This window comes from Oreochromis niloticus, linkage group LG9, assembly GCF_001858045.2.
Source record: "Oreochromis niloticus isolate F11D_XX linkage group LG9, O_niloticus_UMD_NMBU, whole genome shotgun sequence".
Lineage (NCBI taxonomy): Eukaryota > Metazoa > Chordata > Actinopteri > Cichliformes > Cichlidae > Oreochromis > Oreochromis niloticus.
The window spans coordinates 34650096-34667430 of record NC_031974.2 but is presented as its reverse complement, the minus strand read 5'-3'; the positions used below and the strand labels follow the sequence as shown (position 1 = coordinate 34667430).

Below are 17335 nucleotides of genomic sequence, written 5' to 3'. Positions count from 1 at the left end.
CACCACAATTGATAATTAGCTTTAATGTACGCAAATGGAGGAAAAAACATGCATGGTGAATATAATGCTACCATACCTGAGTTATTAAAGGTCAACGTTTCCATGCGATTTGACAATACTCTTTCTGCACTGAACCTGTCTTTGGCATACAGATTTTCCCTCTCCTTTTTTAGCTCATCCTCCCTCTGCTTTACCATCTTGATCTCTTCATCCACCAAGGATATTGTGCTTCTTGAACGTAGTTTGAAAAATGGGTTGTTCAGGAACATTTTTTCCTGGGGCTGCTCACATGCTTTACTGAGAGAGAACTCAGAGGCACTGCGAATAATCAAATTGGACGTCTCCAGGATGATGACACTGGAGCTGGTCTCTTTGGAGTGCCACTCACTAGACTGAGCTTTCATGTTGTCTTTAACATGCCTGGGACTAGAGGTAAAATCATTGCTAGGGTCCAGAATAATTACATTGTTCGCTGACATTTCATGTTTCGATGGTTCCTTGGTAGGTGAGGAGGTGATGATGAATGACGGCGTCAATGGAGTGCTTATTGATCTAGGAATACTTCTTGATGGTGCACAATCAGTGGATTTGCCCATCCTGGAAAGGCCCCTCTCCCTTTTGAAATTTTCTTCCCTCTCCAGTGATATGCGAATATCCCTTTCAACTGTTTCTTGGTCATCATAAGGGGACCTGTAACTGGAATCATCCAAACCAGAATCCTCTGAGCAGGGGCTAAATTGGGTGTGAGGATACTCCCCAACCAGATCTAAGTTTTCCAGATCATGTGCTTTCTTGTGAGGTCTGTCAATGTTGCGTACTGGAGTGTACATGAAGCTGTGGCTGCCGTGGAAGCTCAGCTGCTTGGTTGTAGGTAAGACTACCTTGTTTTTGGTTTGTTCCTCCATTTCCCGCCACTGTTTACGAGCCAGCTGGAAGTCCACGTGCTCTGTACTAACATTCTCACTCTTGGTTTCCTGTATCACACAGAAGTCTTTAGGTAGCTTCTTGACTGCATCTACACTGATGTGTGGTTGGTGAATGATGTGGTTATAATTAGCATCTTTACCATTCTCACTCTCATCTTCAGATATTTTAGACAAGCCTTGAAGGCCTAACGGGTTATATTTAACCTCTTGTGAAGGGCTGGGAAAAGGAATGTTAACCTCGGGCTGTTCGAGAACGTCTTCCACTTGCGGGACCTCAAAACACACTTCATGAAAAGTGTTGCTGTCTTGCTCTTCAACACCTGTCATCTCAGCTTTTTGTACAAAGAGCTCCTGGGCACTCAACTGAAGACTATCCAAATATGAATCATCATCTTCTTTATTAATAGAAGAGGAGAATATTGTTCTCCATTTTTCATCCGTCTCACTATCTGAGGAAGCTGCTGCAATCTCAACTCTCAGGCATTCTTCCATTTCATCAGGACCAGGTTCATGGCAGGATTCAGTGGAGACATCTGACAAAGCTTCTTCTCTAATGCACTGTGCTAACATAGACTCCTCTTTGACGGATGGTTCTAATATGAGTTCTTGGGCCTCTGGGTCTTTATATATTTCCAGATTTAGATAGCCATCTTGTTTAGAATGCAGATAATTGTCAACAGCCCCAGGCTCTGGGTCAGGATACTGATCTAGCTCAGGGTCTAGCGCTGGTTCAGGGAATTGCATTGATTCTGGGAATGGCTCTAGCTCAGGGTCTAGCACTGGTTCAGGGAATTGCATTGATTCTGGGAATGGCTCTAGCTCAGGGTCTAGTACTGGTTCAGGGAATTGCGTTGATTCTGGGAATGGCTCTCGCTCAAGGTCTAGTACTGGTTCAGGGTATTGCGCTGATTCTGGGAACGGCTCTGGCTCAGGGTATTGCTGTAGTTCAAGACTTAGTTCCTCAGGATCTTCACCAGGCTCTGGGCTTTGTACTGGTACAGCATCTTGTTCTAGCTCAGGGTCTTGTTCTGGTGTTTTCCTCCTCTTATGTTGGGGGTCATTCTCACACACACTGTCTACACTGGAGAGTGGGTCGGACACAGATGAGGTGACTGATTCATTCCTGCTGAGCTCTTCACAGCCCGGCTCCAAAATCAAAGCTTCTTTTTGATTCTGACAAGTCGTTTCAGTGCAGACATTGGGGTCAGAGCAGTCAAGCTTGTCATTCCCGTCTCTACTGCTTGGCATGTCAGTTAATAAAGTGTCGAGCGTTACCATTTCCAACGGGGACTCTGAGACTAATGGCGGTGTTGCTGAATAAACGAGCTCGTCATCTGCAATGAAATCCTGTTGCTTAGGTGAATCAGCCATACCAACATCCACTTCACAATCCATCTCCAACGCTGATTGTTCTGTTGTTTCCATGGTGATGGACATGGAGTTGTGATCCTCAGCTGTGCTGCAACCTTTATTCAGTTCCTTTCCATCTGCCTCTCTATCCACTGAGGTAGCTTTCTGAGTAAAAAGAGAATAAGAGAAGGAAAGATTTGTTTTTTAGAACGGAGAATTGCTGTTTGTTTGTTTTAGCCATAAATACACACACACAGACATATATAGGTGCATGTGTGTTGGAATTCATTTCTCTGTTTCCTCTGTTGTTCTGTGCAGAAAGACAGGCAGCATATAAAAAACAGCTAAATTAGAGAGTTTTTTTTTGTCTATTATGTCTACCTCTTATGTAAGACTACAGGACTGGATCTGGGTACCACCACACACTTTAAGTAAGCTTTGCAGGGGCTGATTGCTGCTACATCAGGAAATGTGTCTTAAATCTTGTGTTGCAGCTTTATCTGTCAAAAAAAAAATCAAGTCATGTTTGCAGTGTTTTTGCTAAATAATGTCATAGGAAAATGTAGCATGTTCAGACCATAAGCCCTATACATGCTGTTTAATTAAACAAGTAACCAAACAATAAAGACAAATAAAGTATAAACAGTGTGACAGAAATGTGTACAATACAAGAGACTTTAAACCCTCCCTGTGTGTCTGTGTGTGCACGTCTGTCCGTGTAAATATGTTTGTTAAACAAATAGACAAAGTGAGAACTGCGATTACAAATGTCAGTATGGTACTTCCTACATACATTAACATTCAAAATATCAGCCACAGCAGTGCCTTCTTAGCTTTGCCACTGAAGGATAGCATAAATTGTGCATGTATTTAAGCTGCAAACTTTCCTGTCATTAAAACTGTAATTAGAAATAACACACAAAAAAGATATTGAACATGCTTACTAAAATTTATTTAATCCTTTGCACAAAAGCCTTTGTTGATGACGGCAGCTTCAAGCTTCCTCCTGTATGGAGAAACTAGTCACATGCAGTGCTCTGATGTGATCTTGGCCCATTCTGCCACACACATTTTAAAATACTTCTCATTGAATAGAAGGTGTTGAATAATCAGGCCTCATCCTATTTCAATGACCTTATAGTACCATATCATCCTGTGGGTAATACACACAATTGAGCAATTTGTATATATTAGCGTTATTTTTTAAATTTGTAAACTCTGTAACATATTGTATTATTTAATTAGTTTAGTCTGTTATGGTCTTGGAGCAACTGTAACCCACATCATTTCCTTAGAGATTAATGAAGTATTCTGATTCTGATAACCAATACAACTACTATGGCCACTGTCAGGGCCCTCACCTTGTCAACTCCCTATGTGTTTATACAGCACTCTGTATTTAGTCATTAGTTATCATTAATCTCTGGCTCCCTTCCACAGGGTGTCTTTCTCCTGTTGCAGCAGAACCTAAGCCTGGTTCTGCCAGAGGTTTTTTCCTGTTCAAAAGGAGTTTTTTCTTCCCACTGTCACCAAAGTGCTTGCTCAAAGGGGCACAATATGATTGTTGGGTTTTCTCTGTTTTCTTTGTATTGTTGTAGGGTCGTTACCTTACAAAATAAAGCACCCTGAGGCAACTGCAGAAACATCCACCCTCATTTCGTCTTCATCACCCTGGTAGATAGCAGCAGATTTTAACAAGACTGTCTCGGTACATTTTTCTACAGGCTGCAGATGGTTACTCCACTCCTGAATCTATATCCACTCTCAGTGATGGGCTGGCTTAGAGCAGCGGTCCCCGACCTTTTTTGCGCCACGGACGGGTTTAATGTCAGACAATATTTTCGCGGACCGGCCTTTAAGGTGTCGCACATAAATACAACAAAATAAAATGATACCACCAAGACAAAAACTGCAGTATTTTGTAAATAAACGTGAATTCACTGTGTGATTGTGTAACTTTATTAGCAGCGTCCTCCTGAAATGCACCAACAACATTGAGAGTAACATCCTCCTCTCTGCCCCTCAATGCTCTCTGGTCGCTATGGTAACATGTAAACATTTCTTTCAAAATAAGACACAACTACAACACGGGAAAGACCCAGGGAAACCGAGTTAACAGTAAAAACCCTGAAAACCATAAATTTCACGCCCGAGGCTCAACTCTCAAGGCCCATGGCCCGGGTGTTGGGGACTGCTGGCTTAGAGGGCTGAGGCCTGTGCAGATCAACAGCGGGGAACAGTGCATCACCCTGGTATATTCCACACATGATGGTAACTTGTGTGATTGCCTCAGAGTTGGTCTTCAACTGTTCAGACAGAAAAATGAAACGTGAAGGATTTTTTGAAACAAAACTGATAGCACTGAGAGAAGCAAATGATACATGTGGAACTATATGCATGAGAAAACAGACAAAGAAAATATATACAGTCTGAAAACAGCAGCAACTCAAAGTGTGTAGGCATGTAGCTACAGTTGAGACAGCTCGCTGAAGTTCAAACCAAGCATCAGCATAAAGAAGAAAGATGATTGTTGATGCAGACGAGCTGCTATGAGTAATTCAGACACTATTGATGTATAACCATGGGAATGGTCTGAAATGAGAAAATATTCAGTGAGCAGCAGTTCCCCTGTTCATGTCAGAAGTCAGAGGAGGATGGCCAGACTGCTGTGAGCTGATAAGAAGGCAAGAATAACTCAGTCAGCTACTTGCTACAAACGAGGTAGGCAACGTATGTATATAGACAGAAAATAATGAATCAAAAACAAGAAACAAATTGAGTTTTTCTTTCCGTCTAGCAGGAGACAAAAATGGCTCTTCAAAGAGTATAAATAGCACAAAATATCATCAGCTGCATCTTCTTGGAAGATACTGCCAACACCGGCCGTAACTTTCCAGAGTGAGAAAGTATTTTAAAGGATGCTTCACATGCTGGCCAACACCTGTTTGCTCACTGGGAAGTCCTACAGGTCCTTAGAAACTTTGACAATAAAACTTGTGAACTTTATGCCTCTCTTTTCCTTCTTTAACTGTATAAATTTACCGTGTAGTCTTGGTGTGTTGTAAGGTTTAACTTTTCGAGGTGGGGTATGGTTTGGGATCACAGCCCTTTATAGGTTTTAGGTTCTGTTAGCGATGCTTGTTTAACATGTGGCTAAAATGCCTCCCGATTGTACTTTGAATGAGGTCATCTTAAATCATGTTGTTGGGACCAACAAGGAGTAATATTTAATTGTACTTTAGTCACTTTGTAATATTCAGGTCCTCAAAGCTGAGTTCAGTGTTTCTGGAATATCCCGTCTTTGTGTTTCAGTCTTATCTTACCTTCCTGGACCATGAAACAAATTGCTTTCTATCTGGTTTCGTCTGCAGTTGCATAGTCACAGTGGCAAAGACTGCCAGTGGAAGGTTTCACACACACACACACACACACACACACACACACACACACACACACACACACTCTCCTATAACGACACATGAATGCGACAGACTTGGTGCTATGGTAACCACTGAAAGGCCTGGCACTTATACTGCAATGCTCAGCTGTCACCTCCTCCACTTCCACCTCCCCCGCAACAACTCATCAGCAGCCTGTTAAATGTGACTGGAAGCAGTGCTGTACTTAAAGTGGACACGAAACACGACATGTATTAAGTCTAATTTACATCATGGAGCCCTACACTAAAACCTGTCACAGATTTAACACAAGCTGGATCTAAGACAATACACAATGTCGGTGGATGGTTACAGCTGATGTTAATGACAGAACCTAGATTCTAGTGGAAAACAGGGAAGCTAAAACTAAAAAGCAGTTGACGGGTGTCACTTTTAGTTCATCCCTGGCTGTAGCAATAAGCTTTGTGTTTAAAAAAAGGCAAGGATATACTGTCCAGTCTGATTGTCACTTTCATCATCTCTTTGAGCAGTAATTAGTTTTTCATTGTTGGTTAGCTGCACTGGACCAAATCCATCTAGTAGCTGTAATGCTGGGGTTTGTAGGACACTCTACAAAAGTGTTGGAAGCAGTCAGAGAACACAAGACAAATAACTATCTGATTATCTGACCACTGGATGCACAGCTTTGTGTGTTTTTTTATATTCAGTTGATACAGATGGGTTTGTTTTCTGAAAGCGTTCTTCATGTTAGTATAAAAAATAAACTCAACAATAGTCACGGATGTGTTGGATAGATTTTGTGAAATCCCCAAATTTCCTTTTTAAAAAGGAAGTACAAAAATGTTTTGAATCCAGCTGTGTTGTTCTTTTTCATGTTCTCTCAGATGCATTTCATCAGCACCATATATGTGTTGCATCTATAGAAGGATTGTAATTGTTGGGAAAAACTAACGCAACTACCACACCACCTTGGTGACAGTGGGAAAGAAACACCCCCTTTTAACAGGAAGTATGATGTTAGGCCAGAACAGAGTTCACTGCCGCTGGCATTAATTCTGTATGTTTGAAGGAATTATGGGGTGTTTTAATGATTCTGAAAAAGACATTCCTTCATTCATTGTTTTGATGATTTTCATTTTATCAAACATTCAGCAAACTGTCCTCCTCTGTACACAGAACACTGGCTGTACATGGGATCTCTAAGCAGTGGCTTTGTCCTCCCCTCATCCCCAGTCGGCCATGGCTCTCTCCCTGAGCCTGGTTCTGCCAGAGGTTTCTTCCTGATAAAATGGGGGTTTTTCTTTCCCACTGTCGCCAAAGTGCTTGCTCATAGGGGGTCATTTAATTGTTGGGGTTTTCTGTTTTTTCTCTGTATTATTTCCGGGTCTTTAGCTCAAATATAAATTCAAATTAATTTGGTTTTATTTATATAGTGCCAAATCAAAGTTACCTTGAGGTGCTTTAGTATGGATTACAGCATTAATTTACAGTAGTATTAATTACAGGATTAACTACTGGATTTCAATAAAATGAAATGCTAATCCATTTGTATACAACTGTGTATCTAAAACCAAGAAAGAAAACAGAGCTTTTCGAGTAATCATCTTAAATGAATGTCTACTTATCATTAAACCATTTATTTCCACACTTCTTGAGCAACCTCTCAAACATTTGGTTCTTCTTTAAATGTCACATTTATAATTGTGGGGTTTGACACATGCAGAAACGTGTCATGAGGATTTTTCCTCCACAAAGGGCTAACCTGTGATTGGTTTAAATCTGGAAGAAAAGAAAGACCTTGAAGTCTTTCAGCAGTGGTGTTCAGCTTATATAACAGCAACAGATTTCTTTCAGGCTTTTAATATTTAGTCATTTTATTTTTTATAAATCAGAACAGGATTCACATCAGACGAACCCTTAGAAAAAAAAAAGACAAACAGCAGAATCAGGGAAGGCTGTGCAGCTGTGGACTAACGATCTTTTTGACATCTTTTACGTGTGACAACAAGAAGCAGGCAGGTGTCTGCATGTGCTGCTGAAGTTTAACGTTCTTGTTCAATGTTTGGAGGCCAAGCTCAAAGGAAGAGGTGGTCCTAATGTAACTGATCACTTTGATGGACAGTTTGTGTTACTGCATTAAATCACATGACAGCTTGGCAGCAACATAAGCACTTAAACTGTATTTGTTTCCAATTTGGAAAATAAAGTTTTCCATATGAACTTCCAGCAGGTATTGTTTGCTGTGGAGCTGTGGAAATGAAAAAATCCTTTAAAGTTCTGAAGCCTCTGCACTGCTGTGCTGTTAATCTGTTATACACTATTCCATGATTACATGACAGAAATTAGGATAACGAGAAGCATGCATCAGTCCCAAGAAAGCAGAAAAATTGTTTCTTAGTGAATTAACCAAACTGAATTTTTAAAAATGTGATCAGATATAGGACGTGCTCATGTTGCCGGTGAGTGTGCTTCACAGTACTACACATGTGGCTCCAGAGCTCAGCTGTCTGTGGGTTCAGGCTCCAGTGTTTCATCTGGAAACAGGAGAGGACGGTGTGACTGGCTCTCTTTCATGAGGAGCTCATTTGTCTGATTAAACAGGTTTCTGCTGTCATCATGTGTAAATCTGAAGGATATTAGAACAAATTACATGCAATGCTTGTAGCCACTGCATGCTACTTGTGTTAGGTTTTTATGTGTTGTGGCTATCTGTGTGCGACTGCAGAGCAGAATAACTTTAGTGTGTCTGTGCATCCATCACTCTGGTATCCTGCCTTTGACCCACAGTCCACAGGGAAATGCCAACCATCTATCTGCTGTCTGTTGTCACTGCTCAAATATTTCTTATAGTTATTTTAATTTAAGTTTGATAAGTTTGTGTATTTGTTTATTTAAAATCTTAATAGTGTTCATAAAGAGACTAAGAGGACCGTTATTAAAGAGCTGTTTGTGTTAGTACTTTGATCTGTGGTTATTAGTAATTATTGTTTCCATAAACAGCCAGAAAACGCTTTGATCAAATACTGATTATCAACTATCCTAAATCCTATATAAAAGTAGTAATAGTATATGTACATTCTGTGAAAAGACACTTTTACTGAAGTAAAAGTACAAATGTTATGTGTTAAAATATACTTCAAACTCTGTATACTTGTAAACCACAGCTGGAACTATTTCACTGTGGGCAAATCACACCACAGTTTATTAGTTAAATAATGTTATATTAATGCTACATAACATTAGAGTTCACTATGAAATATCTGCCTTTTATGAAAAAATCCAAAATCATTGTGAAAGAGTGATCTGTGCTACTTATCAGTAACTTTGTGTCTCTTTGATGATTTGTTGACGTTTTGAAGGTAAAGTCTGGCGACTGTTATTTGTGCTGTGCACGTGTGCATGTACTGATCACTGGCTTTACTTTAATACTGAAAAACGTTGAACTCTAGGGCAGGTTTCTCATGCTCAGTCTGCTGTGTTTGCTGCAGACTAAATGTCTGTATTTTGACCAGAGTTTACAATAGCTAGACGTACCTGATCCTCGTTTAGTTTTTTCAAATCATGAAAGCTATGTAATACTGTACAGATGAATGGGACAGCTGTGCATTAAAAGTAGAGCCTGGCTTTGAGCAGGACTCCTCTCTAAGTGCACAGAGCAGACACGCTGGCTTTCTGTGCATGTGACTTGTATGTGTGGGTTTTTGAAGTTACAAGCAGTTGCACTCGTGAAATGAAAATATTTGCTCCGATTATGTTTTTTTTTCTTCACGTGTGACTTATGATAACAAATCACTCCACAGCCATCTGCCAGGACAACATGGGGTAAGGGCAGGCAGAGATGAGACGAACACACATGATGTTAATAATAAGCATTCAGCACGTTGGTGGCAGCCAGAACAGACATGTTTACATACAGTGCTGTGAAAACACATTTGCCCTTTTCATAACTTCTTAGTTTTTTGCAAATTTGTCTCACTTACATATTTCAGTTTTACATAATGATTTCATTCATTATGCCTGGCACGATCTACACCCAGGTATGATTATTAGCAGACCTGTGGACTCCAGAAATCACTTAAATAGAACCTTTCTGACAAAGTTTAGTGGAATAACAGATCAACAAGTAATGTGTCACGATCTAAAGAAAATCAGGAACATGTCAGAAACCTACGAGTCTCCTTCCAATAGTTCATGTCCTGAAGGTTAAGCACACTTGTGTTATGGAGCAGGACGATGATCTGAAACGCCCCAGCAGCTCCACCTCTGTATGGCTCAGATAAACAAAATGACTTCAGTTTGATGCTCTGTCATCACATGAAACAGGCTCTTTGCCCACTGAACCATTTATTAGGGATGAATTCATTTTTCCTTTTTTCTAAGCTTTTTTCCCTTTTCATTGAAAAACTGCATTTCAGGTTATTTTTATCTAAAGAGATATTAAAATCTGTTTGATGATCAGAAAGTGTGTTAAGTGTGACAAATCAGCAAAATGCTTTTTCATAGCACTGTGTATCCTATATATGCATATGAAATTCCTATATCCATCTTAAGGAAAACACAAATGAGCTGCTGAATTTCTATTCAGAGTTTTTTAATCAATATAAAAATGAGGCAACACAACGTGTTCCCAATCACTGATGGTACTGTGTTACATGATGATTAAATCACTTTCTGCAGAATGAGAAAAAATCATTGAATTGGAATTCATACAAATGAATTTAAAACACAGCCACTCATCCAACCTCGCACACACACACACACACACACACACACACTTGTTTTGAATCTGAAATGCAGATAATGACCTCACTGGACTCCTTCCTATACGTAGACCTAGACCAGTATACACTCCATAAGAATAACTGTGAGTACTGAGTGAGCGTGCATATCTCCAAGCACACTCACTTACAAGGCTAAATAAAATCTGTAATTCTGGAGAGTTTTACAGGTAACGTCAGCACTCAAGTCCAAACTGTCAACAACATAAAGAACAAAAGCATCTCTCCACAATTTAACCTCACTGCTTACTGACCGGTAAGCAACCCCTAAACAGACCCCCCGCACACACAAACACACACACACTCACACACACACTCACACACACACACACAAACACACACTCACGTACACACACACACAGACTGGTGCAGGCTTGCAGCATCACTACATCCACATCAATAACAAACAGCATCATTTCCATGTTAGAAGATGAAGTCGATAATCTGGTGTGACTTTGCACTCTAACAAAGGTAAACTTTGTGTGTGTGTGTGTGTGTGTGTGTGTGTGAATGGACCTACCTGACAGAGGGTAGCAGGCTAATGCAGAGGGCTCTGCTCTGTTTCTGAGTGCAGCTTTATACTGGCAGCTCTGCCTGGCTGCATTTGCCTCTGATTGGATAGCTGGTGAAGGAGGGCTACACTGGAGGCAGCCAATACTTGAGCTTTCTCTGATGAACACAGTCAAGCTGAGAGGAGATCATCCTGTCCTTTTGGACACGTTCTATCCTACACTGGGACTGATTTGAAACACGTGCTTATTTTTTCTCTCTGGGAGGAACGGACATGTAGTGAGTTGAATTTAAATTTCACAAGGTATATATTGAAATTAAACCTACATTAAATTCAGTTCAGGTTACCTCAGTTTGTTTTTATTGATATAGCACCATATGACAACAACAGTTGGCTCAAGACACTTTATACAACAAGCCATAGACCCCACAGTAATACAGGGAAAACCCCAACCATCAGACAACCTGCTGTGAGCAAGCACAGAACAGTGATCAACACATGCAAGGTGAAATGACCAGTGTGAAAAGAAAGGTGTGAATGAAGTGTATCATGCTATCATCCTACTGTAGCTTAACTAAGGGAGGATTCAGGGTCACCTGATCCATCCCTAACTATTCTTTAGCAAAAATGAAAATTTGAAGCCTGATCGAGAGCGAAGTGCTCTAATAGGGTGATATGGTACTACAAGGTCATTAAGATAAGATGGGGCCTGATTATTTAAGACCTTGTATGTGAGGAGCAGGATTTTGAATTCTGGATTTAACAGGAAGCCAATGAAGGGAAGCCAAAACAGGAGAAATCTGCTCTCTCTTTCTAGTCCCTGTCAGGACTCTTGCTGCAGCATTTTGGATTAACTGAAGACTTTTCAGGGAGTTTTTAAGATAATGTGATTTGTAATAAGTGCACGAACTAGGTTTTCAGCATAATTCTGAGACAGGACATTTCCAATTTTAGGGATATTGCACAAATACAAGAAGGCAGTTCTGCATATTTGTTTAATATGTTCATTGAATTACATATCCTGGTCACATCTCACTGAGGCCAAGGTAAGACCACCCATCTGGTTGGACACCATTTCTAAGAGTTTCCCTGGGTCTTTTCCCGTGTGTTATGAATAACTCTTCTTTTTTTGGTACCAGTACTGGTTTTATTTTGTTGTATTTATCTGCGACACCTTAAAGGCCGGTCCATGAAAATATTGCTCTTCATGGACTACGGCTCAGCGATCAAGACCATAATACCAGACATAGTGCAGCATTTACTAGGGTGGAGGTAGAGAACTTGTCCGGCTGGTGCTCAGAAAATAACCTCAAGCTGAACATCCTTAAAACCAAAGAACTCATAATGGACTTCAGGAGGCACAGACAGATATGAACGGGTGGAATCTGGCTCCACCTTCAGGTTTATGGGCACCCACATCTCCGCCTATCTCACCTGGACCCATAACACCATCGCCCTGGTAAAAAAGGCCCAGCAGCATCTGCACTTCCTCTCTGTCCTGAGGAAGAATAACCTGGACCAAAAGCTGATTCTGGCCTTCTACTGCTCCTCAGTGGAGAGCGTGCTCTCCTCCTGGCTGGTGTTTGGTACTCAGGGGCCACGACTGAGAACAGGAAGGCTGCACAGAGGGTCATTAACACCGCCCCAAAAAATCGTTGTCTGCCCTCTGACGCCCCTGGATCGCCAGATCTTCCTGTCTCAGGAAAACCAGGGCCATCACAGGTGAGCCCTCGCACCCCGCTCAACACCTGTTTGACCTGCTGCCCTCCAGTCAGCAACTCAGGTCAATAAGGACCCACACCTCCAGACTCACTAACAGCCTCTTCCACAGGGCCATTTGGAGTGTTACCAAACACTATCCCCCCACACCCCACCCTGCCCACTCACCTCACCAATCTGAGCCATGGTGTGAGTAAATGCCATCACTCAGGCCACTCACATATGGACTCAATACTGTGACTTTTTTTTTTTTATTATTACCTTTATTTAACCAGGAAAAGTCCCATTGAGATTAAGAACCTCTTTTTCAAGGGAGTCCTGGCCAAGAGGCGACAACACTTTGAAATTACAAAGTTACATACATATTTTACATACATACTTAGTCTGTTGCACTGCTTCCAAGCACTTTGTTCTCCAAAGTGTGTCTTTGTCTTGTTTTGTATTTATTCCTCAGGTCTTACTGTTTATATTTCATTCCTGTACAGTTGGTGTGGAGCACCCACAATTTCTTTGTAAATGTCTAATGACAATAAAGGGCTATTCTTTTCTATTCTGGGTATTCATAATGATAAGATGGTTATGTGAGTTGGTAATGAAAACATTTCTTTAACGGTTAAAATGTTATTTCTGAAGAAATTCATTAAGTTTTTATGAATTGGCCAGGTTGACTCTTTGTCAAGCTGGCCACGGTGCTGAAAAGAAATAAGAGTTTTTTCTTATTTGTTCTTATTAATTCTTATTTACTAATTAAAGTTTGTTTTACAAGATCATTTTGCACATGCTTAAGCCTGAGTTTTGTGCTCCTGTACAGCAGCTAAAGATTCATTTTCTTTCATATTAAAAACAGTAATTGTTACTTTATTGTTGTGTGGCTTAACATTAGAAATTTAATACTAGCTACTACTGTCTCTTATAATGACCATCATTTACAAATTGCCTGCATATTTTTTTGATATGAAACTAGCACGTGAGACCATGAAGTCTTTAGGAAAGTGTGAGCTCTTCCTAGATTTACCCACAGACTTTCAGAGGACACGTTTCTATGGCTACTGGATTCTCCCACAGGTGGACGTTAAATTGATTTACGACACTTCCATGTTTCTGAGATCCCAGAAGCTTCAACATTTTCATTAAAAGATTCTTTTCATAACAAACATCAAACCATTCCTGACATCCATACCCAACAACTGAACTGCAGTAAGCTTCCTGGTGCTTGTGTTTGTGTCTAACCAGATACTTACTCATCTCTTTGGCCTCCAGTAACATTGTGGCAAATTCTTAACCAAAATGTACAGTTGTGTGAAAAAGTGTTTGCCCCTTCCTGAGTATCTATTTTTTTCTATGTTTGTCACACTTGACTGTTTCAGATCATCAAACAAATGTAAATATTAGACAAAGATAACACAAGTTAACACAGTTTACAGTGTTCTTCAGTTTACAATGAAGCCGTTTATGATTAAGGGGGAAAAAATCCAAACCTACGTGGCCCTGAGTGAAAAAGTGATTCCCCGTAAACCTAATAACTGGTCGGGCCACACTTAGCAGCAATCTGCGGCAAACTGCAATCAAAACTGGCAGAGAGTCTTTTACAGCACTGTGAAGGAATTTTGTCAAGAAATCTTTCAGTCTCTTAACCCAAGCAGCTGTTTTCTGATCCGCTTCTGTGTGAAGATGTTAGGATATGAAAAAGGTCTCTGTGTAGCTGTAGCTGGTCGGCAGCACCTGCAGGGGGGACATTTTTAGCCTTCTTAGGAAAGGTGACCATTGCTGTGCCTTATCCATCAGAGCTGTGATGTTAGCTTTCCTTGACAGATCCTTGGAGATCCTGAGGAATCTAAACCATGGTACACGCTCCACCCTGTTACTGTTGATGAAGACTGGAGCATTACCCTCATTGTGTGATCTTCTCAAGTAAAAAATGTGCTCCTTGGTCTGATCTGTTTCCCAAATTATCTCACCACATTTTGAAAGTGTATATGGAATAATATCTGTATCTAAAGTGGCACATGATAAAAGATAATTATGTTAAAAAAAAATCTCATTCACAGCCACAGGTATTCATTGACAAATGTGCAACAACATACGTATGTAGAGCGGGACTCAAAGCCGTCACACACACCAGCGTCTGCTTGGAGAGCAGATTCTGGCACTCGCAGGCAGCTCTGCTCTTCAAGTTGAATTCTGCTCGTTCAAATCAATATGACTGTTGACAGTTTGGATAGTGATAGTGATGTGTATGGTGGAAGTCAGGAGACAGTTAAGAAGGCTGTGCCATGGTTTGGGGCTGCATTACAGCCAGGGGTTATTGGGGAAGTATAAACATAGGAAAATACAGTAAGATTTGTTTTCCATCGTGCTACGGCTTCATTTTTCAATTTGACAATGCTAGTGCAGTAAAAATGTACCTAGAACTTTCCGTCAGCTCAGAGATTAGACCTCAACATTAGTGGAGCAGTACATGATCATCTTAACAGAGAGTGGAACATCTGAAGTTAATGAGTATTCACCAGTTCCCCTCACAGCACTTGTGATGAAGTGTGAAGTGTATTTCTTGACCCAGCTAAAATCAAAGGTGAAAACATCTATAGAGGTTCTGCAGTTAGCAAACACACCAAATCTGGGACTGGATGCACCAAAGAGGCTAGTCTTTGGGGAGGCTCGCCTTCTTTGATTTCTTTAAACACCATTCAGCCACTGATACTGAGAGAGAAGAAGCTACAGGACATTTCACTAAATTCATCCACCATTTCATGGATCAATGAGTGCCTGACAGACAGACCACGGTATCTGAGAATGAGCTTTGTCAGTGGAGTACCATAAAACTGTGTGTGTGATTTGGTGATGTGAAATTCAGAGCCCCACAGGGTACTGTGTTGTCTCCATTCCATTTCACCTCAGACTGTCAGTACAACTCAGGGCCAAAAACTGTGCTGTCTCTGCAGTGGCTGCATGTGTTATTGACAGGGAGGAGCAGTGCTTGTGGAGAAATCACCTGCATCTGAATGTGAACAAGAACAGAGGGCTAATGATCAACGTTAGAAGGAAGAGGAAACGAATAGTTATGTCTATAACTTCTGTTCCCTGAAGGAGAGGAACGAGGTACAACACATAAGTATGGGATATCACGCCCTCGCGTGTCCTGGCTGAAGAAACCTTTATTCACGCCTTTAAGGCAGATGACGTGTGATGACACGCGCACGGCCCCGCCTGCACATATAGCCGCTGTCATCACAGTCATCCCTCAGTTCGATAGCCGCGCTTCACCGAGCCAAACTGTTCAGTGGGGCCACCTTGTGTTGTACCTCGTTCCTCTCCTTCAGGGAACAGAAGTTATAGACATAACTATTCGTTCCCTTTCAGTCGATTCACTCGGTACAACACATAAGTATGGGACATATATACACGCCCCGCAGAGCAGCCACCGAACCGGAATCGGGCCACCACTTCCTTAGTGAGTGGTAGACCCAGCAGAAAGGACAGTATGAGCCACCGAAGGGGCTGTAACGTCCAACCGATAAAACTGCACAAAAGTGTGCGGTGATACCCAACTAGCTGCCGCACAAATATCAGCTACAGGCACCCCTTTAAAAAGAGCCCATGAGGTTGCCATCCCCCTGGTGGAATGAGCTCTCACCCCGTGGGGCAAAGCAAGACCTCTGGTGCCGTATGCCAGTGAGATAGCTTCTATAATCCAGTGGGACAGCCTCTGTTTGGACAGAGCCCTACCTCTATTTCGATTGGCGAAGCAGACAAACAGCTGATCACATAAACGCACATTCTGAGTGCACTCAATGTAGGTGCGTAGCACACGCACTGGACAAAGAGAATGCATCCTCCTCTGCTCCTCAGATGCAAAAGGAGGGGAGCAAAAGCTCAGCAACTCAAACTCCATTGAGCTATAAGATGCAGGCATGATCTTGGGAAAATAGGCAGCATTTGGACGCAATACGACCTTGTGGCCATCAGGAGAAAACTGTGTGCAGGCGGGATGCACGGACAGCGCATGAAGGTCACCCACTCGCTTTGCCGAAGCCAAGGCGAGAAGTAATGCAGTCTTATATGAAAGAAATTTCATATCCACAGACTCGATGGGTTCAAACGGGGGGCTACAAAGGGCCTCCAGCACCAAAGACAAGTCCCAAGCAGGGACACTGGACTTAAGCACGGGTCTCAGCCGGCGAACCCCTTTCAGAAAACGTATGGCGAGGGGATGTGCACCTGGTGTCACCCCGTCAAAGCCAATATGACAAGCAGATAAAGCTGCTAAATAAACCATCCATTTGTAAGCGTACAAGCCTCTAGTAGATGAGGCCCTAGCGCTCTGAATTGTCGCTATCACACTAGGTGGTAAACCCTTAGCAATCAAGTTTAGCCTCTCAGCAGGTAAGCATGAAGGCGCCACAGATCTGGGCGCGGATGAAACACTTCTCCTCCCGCCTGAGAGAGGAGATCCCTGCGGAGAGGAAGCTGCCAAGGACTCGCTGCTAGCAGGCTGATTATCTCTGCATACCACGACCTTGTGGGCCACCAAGGGGCCACTAGAATCAGAGAGAGAGAATGCCGACGCACTCTCTCTAGAACTGGAGATATCATTTCCACTGGGGGAAATGCATACAGGAGCACGTCTGGCCGTTGGTGCGCTAGCGCGTCCAA

General features: G+C 41.8%; 1 protein-coding gene across 4 annotated transcripts in view; it reads right to left on the bottom strand.

The window, feature by feature from the left end:
* palmdb (palmdelphin b) overlaps nt 1–17335 on the bottom strand; it is a 77799-nt gene that overhangs the window by 9101 nt on the left and 51363 nt on the right. For 3 of the 4 annotated variants that reach the window (XM_005462291.4, XM_005462292.3, XM_025910265.1), the window contains one exon: nt 77–2441. In XM_005462291.4, coding sequence (XP_005462348.1) covers nt 77–2441 — 2365 coding nt within the window. Of the gene's footprint in view, nt 1–76; nt 2442–10972; nt 11076–17335 lie in introns of those variants that run through there. The other variant, XM_005462293.2, reaches the window with a different exon arrangement.